Source organism: Mus musculus, chromosome 11, assembly GCF_000001635.26.
Source record: "Mus musculus strain C57BL/6J chromosome 11, GRCm38.p6 C57BL/6J".
NCBI classification, from domain to species: Eukaryota; Metazoa; Chordata; class Mammalia; order Rodentia; family Muridae; genus Mus; species Mus musculus.
The window spans coordinates 120,344,833-120,351,474 of record NC_000077.6 but is presented as its reverse complement, the minus strand read 5'-3'; the positions used below and the strand labels follow the sequence as shown (position 1 = coordinate 120,351,474).

Here is a 6,642-nt window from a genome sequence, read left to right as displayed (position 1 = left end):
GCCGGGCAGATGCCCTTCCTAAGGGTGGGTGGGGAGGCTCTGTTTGTTGGCCAACACACTTTGTTTCATGTGTGCAGACCCTTGACCTTCATGGTTGTAATGTGTCCTGGCTTCTGCCACCCGAGGCTGGCTCAGACTCACCCTCGGTTTACTGCCTCCCTTCCAGTGGAAAGGCCAGACCTGTACCTCTCGGCACAGACAAGATGTCCCCACCTGCATGTGATGTGTCTGCAAAGGCCTAGACAGGAACGTGGACTCCAGTTATTTAGACGTTGAGCTCCTCAGACTTTTACAGTTCCCTTTTTATTCTGGGCTTTTAGGTTTACTTAAAAGTTTCAAAGACATCAGAGGAGTTCACTCATTACACTGTAACGTCAGCTCCCTTACTGAGGGTAACCTTGGCATACATTCCAAACCTGGCCTGATGCTCCCGGCCTTTTCACTCTCTTCTGTTCTAAGGTTAGGTTGACACCCCTGAGGGCAGGAACAGTGGAGACCATGTTTCTCGTTCCCGTTGCCTAACAAGGAGAAAGTGAGTATGAAGTGCCTTGGTGGGCGGAGCCTTGCTGGAGGATCCAGGTACCAAGCACAGAGGTGACCGGACTCTCCGGGGAATCCAAAGTGGCCGCAGGGAGAAGGAAGTGACAGGTTGCAGTGACCACCTGGGAGGGTGTCGGATGGAGCCAGCCTGCAGTAAATCTCCCCAACTCTTCAACTGCTGCATTAATCCACCGGAATATGAAATAAGATGCAACAACGTCACAATAAAAGCCGACCAAAGCCAGCAAAGGAAAAATGTTTTTTATCATTTCTCTAGACTGAGTCTTTCTTTACAACGGAGACACGCCCACTTCTGGCAGCCCTGCAATCGTGAGCCTGCAGCCCTGGCCTGCAGGCTCACGGAAGCCAGGCATTCTCAATTCCTGCTCCAAGTGGGGTGGGGCCGCCAACTTCCACAGCAGGCAAGAACAGCCCGGACCTGACCTTGGGCGAGGCCTCCCTCACACTGCCCAGTTGCAAAACTGACAAATCACAGCGCCTCCTTCTCGTGCACCGCGTTAGGAGGCCGGGCTGCGGCTCCGCTCCGGCGGGGCTGGGGCTACCCCTCCCCCGCGTCCCCAGGGAGGGCTGCGTCTCGGATCCCAAGCGCACAGGCGAGGGTCTCCGCGCGCACCGGCCGGAACCGCCTTTGTCCTGCGGGCCAATGGGTAGCCTGCTTGACTAAATAAGGCGAGGAGCGCGGCCCGGCGCCCCGTCCGTTACGTCCGCCCCCGTGACTCAGGGCGGCCACTGGCCTCCCGGCGGCGGGCGGAGCGCGGGTCGAAATCGCCAAATATGGCCGCGCGCCGCCCGCCGCCCCTGCCCCCACCCGCACACCTGAGTTGCACCTTGGTCCCGCGGCGGGACAAGGCGCCCCCGCCGGGGGAACCCGGCCTTACATGGCCGTTCCGTGCTCGCAGCGCCTTCTGCACACAAGCAGACAAAGGCGTCTTAAGAGAAGGCTCGGATTTGAGGGCCAGGCCCCCGGCAGTACTTCTTGGGTAGCCATGGGCGTGTCAGAGGTGTGAGTGCTCACCGAAACCTTCCACTTTCCCCACGACTCTCACCCCCACCTACAAGTGTTAGTTAGCTGTTAGCTCCTGTAGGCTCATGGTGGGGTCCTGGAGGTCCAGCCCTGCATCCCCCTCATGGGTGGTGCTCCCATTTGACAGGCACCTCTGTACAACCACAGGGCCAGCGCCCTTCTTTCTAGGCCTGATGTTGCACAAAAGGTGACTGAGTGTTGGCACGGGTTTATGGCCAGCAGGTAAGCAGGGCAGGCTGCTTGGTCCCCCTGGGTCTTGTGTTCATGTCTCAGATGGGGAGCTGACCTTGCAGGGCTGCCTGAGAGCGCCTGTGCATAGGGTGGGAGTGGCACCCCGTACCTGCTCGAATCAAGCTCTGTGCCCTGTGACCTTGGAGTCCCTCACCTCACTGCTACCCTCCGCTTCATTCCACAATGAACCATTCCAGAAGCTTACAAATAAAACCCGGTTAACTCCCGTGCCAGCTTTCTCTTCAGGCACCATCTAGGACGGCAGCGCCACGACCCTGCTAAGGGTGACAAGTTTCCAAACAGCCGGGAGAAGGGCAGCGAGGCCGGCCCGCCCCCCACGCCTGTCCGGAGGGGACTAAGGCCTAAGCATTCTGTGCCCAAAACCAGTTTGACCCGGACTTCATAATCAGTGGAGAGGAGTCTCGCCAGCTGACCCACGCGGGGGGCGGGGCTGGACCATCCTGAAAGTCGGGAGACTTCCCCTGCCTCAGTTTCCCTACAATGTGTCCCGCAAAGCCAGCATAACACAATGCCCACTCACACCACCACCACCACCTTCTTTGATGCCCAGGGACACCCAACCCCGTGACGACCCCTCCTCCAATAAAGGGACATGGCTGAAGTGGAAGAACTGGTGACCCTCTCCCACGTGACTGGGATGTGATGGCCGCTCCCCGGACCCCCGGGAATCCCTCCAGCCCGTCCCCAGCCAGGCACACACGGACCCTGTAGAGAAAGGTCCTGGGGGGTGTGCGGGGCACAGGATTCACATAGGGGCGGGGGCCACGGGACTCACCCCAGATCGGGGCGCGGCCCGCCCCGGGCTTGGCAGTTTCGGGGCGCAGCCCGGGCCCTCCCTGCTACGCGGCAGTCCCGGGGCAGGGCAGGGCCGATCGCACGCACGCCACTCGCCGAGACCCCCGCGAGCAAGAACCGGGCCTCCCGGGGTCGCGAGCGCGCGGGGGCGGCGCGGGCGGGGCCGTTGGCGGCGGCGCGGGCCAGGGGCGGGCGGGCCCGGGCCCCACGTGTCCCTGGCGGGCGGGCCAATAGGCGCCCGGCTTTTGGAAAGATCGCCATATATGGACATGTTCTGGGGCCGCGCGCGCCCCCGCCCGCGCGCGCGGCCCGCTCCCGCTTAAATAGCGGCGGGGGAGGCCGCGGTCGGTCTCACACTCCGCCGCCGGCTTACACTGCGCTTCTTGCCGCTCCTCCGTCGCCGCCGCGTCCTTCGCCGGTAAGCTGCCGCTCCCCGGGCTTGGCCCAGTGACTTCCTGTGGCCCTTTCTTCCCGCTCACCCTGCCTGCCGCACCGCTGCGGAGCGGAGCGGAGCGCAGGGCGCCTGACGGGTGGGCCTGGGTCTGCAGCCGCGGCTGGGGGCAGGGCGGGGCCCGACGCAATGCGCAGCCCCTCCTCGCCGCGGCGGAACGGGGCGCTGCCGGTAGCCGACGGTTACGCCGCCCGGGGTGGGGACTGCACTCCTCCGGGGTGGCTCGGCCCTGGCCGAGGACATTTTCTGAGTTCGGTGAGGGCTGCGCTAATTCCGGGGCTTCTTCCTGCGCAGATCGCAATGGAAGAAGAAATCGCCGCACTCGTCATTGACAATGGCTCCGGCATGTGCAAAGCCGGCTTTGCTGGCGACGACGCCCCCAGGGCCGTGTTCCCTTCCATCGTAGGGCGCCCCCGACACCAGGTTAGTTGAGAGGAGTGGCCTCCCTTGTGTTCTCTCTGGGCCCGGGTCGCGCGGTGGGTGGGGCGAGTCTGACCGCGGCCTTTTCTCTCGCAGGGCGTCATGGTGGGCATGGGCCAGAAAGACTCATACGTGGGTGACGAGGCCCAGAGCAAGAGGGGTATCCTGACCCTGAAGTACCCTATCGAACACGGCATTGTCACTAACTGGGACGACATGGAGAAGATCTGGCACCACACCTTCTACAATGAGCTGCGTGTGGCTCCTGAGGAGCACCCGGTGCTTCTGACCGAGGCCCCCCTGAACCCCAAAGCTAACAGAGAGAAGATGACGCAGGTATGCTTGAGCCGGGACCTTGCCTCCCCTTGGGCGTGACGAGTCATTTTGTGTTGTGCCTCATTTCCTGACATTCAAGCGTTTCTTTGGTGTTTCTAGGGTTCTGTTCCTCTTCTCCTGGCATTTCCTCCCTGAAGCCTCCAGGTTTCTGTTTGCGTTTCTGCTTGCGTTCTGTTCTTTTTTTCTTCACACATCACATTTGTGGCATGCAGCATGCAGAGTGTGGGTGTGGGAGGCTCAGGGCCCCTGCTACTCACTCACTCAGGTGTTCTTTGTCTTTCCACAGATAATGTTTGAAACCTTCAATACCCCAGCCATGTACGTGGCCATTCAGGCGGTGCTGTCCTTGTATGCATCTGGGCGCACCACTGGCATTGTCATGGACTCTGGTGACGGGGTCACACACACAGTGCCCATCTATGAGGGCTACGCCCTTCCCCACGCCATCTTGCGTCTGGACCTGGCTGGCCGGGACCTGACAGACTACCTCATGAAGATCCTGACTGAACGGGGCTACAGCTTTACCACCACTGCTGAGAGGGAAATTGTTCGTGACATAAAGGAGAAGCTGTGCTATGTTGCCCTGGATTTTGAGCAAGAAATGGCTACTGCTGCATCATCTTCCTCCTTGGAGAAGAGTTACGAGCTGCCCGACGGGCAGGTGATCACCATTGGCAATGAGCGGTTCCGGTGTCCGGAGGCACTCTTCCAGCCTTCCTTCCTGGGTAGGTGTCCACAACATGATTTAGGAGCCAAGGGGCTCTCAGAAGGGATGGAACACACAGAATGTAGTGGCTAAATGAGCTCTGTTCCCTAGGCATGGAGTCCTGTGGTATCCATGAGACCACTTTCAACTCCATCATGAAGTGTGATGTGGATATCCGCAAAGACCTGTATGCCAATACAGTGCTGTCTGGTGGTACCACCATGTACCCAGGCATTGCTGACAGGATGCAGAAGGAGATCACAGCCCTAGCACCTAGCACGATGAAGATTAAGGTGAGTGGCTACCACCCGGCCTGAGCTGGCCTTAGGACCTGTGGCTGGGAAGTGGGACCCACAGGAAGGGCATGAGTGCTCATTCAGTGTTTTTCCTCCACAGATCATTGCTCCCCCTGAGCGCAAGTACTCAGTCTGGATCGGTGGCTCCATTCTGGCCTCACTGTCCACCTTCCAGCAGATGTGGATCAGCAAGCAGGAGTATGATGAGTCAGGCCCCTCCATCGTCCACCGCAAATGCTTCTAGATGGACTGAGCAGGTGCCAGGCATCTGCTGCATGAGCTGATATTGAAGTATCAATTTGCCCTGGCAAATGTACACACCTCATGCTAGCCTCATGAAACTGGAATAAGCCTTTGAAAAGAAATTTGTCCTTGAAGCTTGTATCTGATATCAGCACTGGATCGTAGAACTTGTTGCTGATTTTTGACCTTGTATTCAAGTTAACTGCTCCCTTGGTATATGTTTAATACCCTGTGCATATCTTGATTTAGTCCTTAGTTCATGTGGCTCGGTCACTTGGGGGCTGGGGAGAGCACGCTGTAGATGAGAAAGCCCCAGCCTGGTGGATCTCTGTGAGCACCACTGAGTGATCTGTGCAGGGTATTAACCAACAGCAGACTTCCAGGATTTCCTGAGGCTGGCAAGGGTTCCTGAACCAGTTACCACTCCTTCTTGCCAGTCTAACAGGGTGGGAAAGTCCGAGCCTTAGGACCCAGTTTCAGTTCTGGTTTCTTCCCTCCTGACCACCATCGGTTGTTAGTTGCCTTGAGTTGGGAACGTTTGCATCGACACCTGTAAATGTATTCATTCTTTAATTTATGTAAGGTTTTTTGTACTCAATTCTTTAAGAAATGACAAATTTTGGTTTTCTACTGTTCAATGAGAACATTAGGCCCCAGCAACACGTCATTGTGTAAAGAAATAAAAGTGCTGCAGTAACTGACCATTGTTTTTCTGGTTTGGCACAGGGCTGTGGGGTAGGGTGGAGTTGGGAAATGGAAAGGTGTGTCTGGTTGCCTAGCAGCAGAAAGCCTTCCCATTGGTAAGAAAGCCTGTACCCCAGCTTAAAGCCAGCCATGCTTGGAGCAGATTGTTCACTCCCTGCCACATTCTCAAAGGGTAAGGAATTAGGCCAGACAGGCAGCCACAATGAAGGGCCTCACACAGAAGCATTGGTGAGGAGAGCAGGCAGCTCTGGTGTTATCAAGTCATGAACAAGTAAGGAATGTAGCCATGGTCAAAAGAGAAGTAACCTAGATGTCTTAACAATTGCAGCCTTTAAGAGGCCATGCAACATTATTCCTCTATACAGGAATGAAGCTTAGCCACATAGACAACCTGGTAAGACTGGTTATCCAAAGGTGGTGCTGTCAGCACAGGGTTAGGGTTTGGCTGCTCAATGGGAACAGTCTAGGGTGATGAGGCTCTGGAATTAGGGCTAGAGATGCATTTCAATAGATGTTGGAGCTGAGTGCTTGCCAGGCCCTAGGTTGAGTTCCAGGAACCACCTGAATTGAGCATGCTGGCATGCCCGTTAGCAACTCAAGTGGAGGTGACAGGATCAGGAATTAAAAAGTCTTTTAGATTTATTTATATGTAAGTACACTGTAGCTGTCTTCAGACACTCCAGAAGAGGGAGTCAGATCTCCTTATGGATAGTTGTGAGCCACCATGTGGTTGCTGGGATTTGAACTCCGGACCTTCGGAAGACTGCTCTTCCGAAGGGTGCTCTTACCCGCTGAGCCATCTCTCCAGCCCCTCAAAAGTCATTTTTATATATGCAGTGAATTCAGCCAGGCC

The 6,642-nt window shown here is 57.1% G+C and overlaps 1 protein-coding gene, 1 long non-coding RNA gene and 1 other non-coding gene across 4 annotated transcripts; 2 read left to right on the top strand and 1 right to left on the bottom strand.

Moving 5' to 3' along the window:
- Positions 1–284: 284 nt before the first annotated feature.
- Positions 285–2,797, bottom strand: 0610009L18Rik (RIKEN cDNA 0610009L18 gene). The gene is made up of 2 exons (NR_038126.1): positions 2,613–2,797; positions 285–718 (listed from the first exon to the last, which is right to left on the bottom strand). It is a non-coding gene; the product is annotated as an RIKEN cDNA 0610009L18 gene (long non-coding RNA).
- Positions 2,798–2,979: 182 nt separating this feature from the next.
- Positions 2,980–5,788, top strand: Actg1 (actin, gamma, cytoplasmic 1). 2 transcript variants are annotated; one of them, NM_001313923.1, is made up of 7 exons: positions 2,980–3,050; positions 3,378–3,506; positions 3,600–3,839; positions 3,939–3,983; positions 4,126–4,564; positions 4,657–4,838; positions 4,942–5,788. In NM_001313923.1, exons 5-7 carry the CDS (start codon positions 4,129–4,131, stop codon positions 5,083–5,085), a joined length of 762 nt encoding a protein of 253 aa, NP_001300852.1. In that variant the 5' UTR covers positions 2,980–3,050; positions 3,378–3,506; positions 3,600–3,839; positions 3,939–3,983; positions 4,126–4,128; the 3' UTR covers positions 5,086–5,788. The 2 variants fall into 2 exon arrangements, with proteins under 2 accessions (NP_001300852.1, NP_033739.1); NM_009609.3 differs by lacking the exon at positions 3,939–3,983.
- Positions 4,062–4,125, top strand: Mir6935 (microRNA 6935). The gene has a single exon (NR_105900.1). It is a non-coding gene; the product is annotated as a microRNA 6935 (primary transcript).
- Positions 5,789–6,642: the final 854 nt, after the last annotated feature.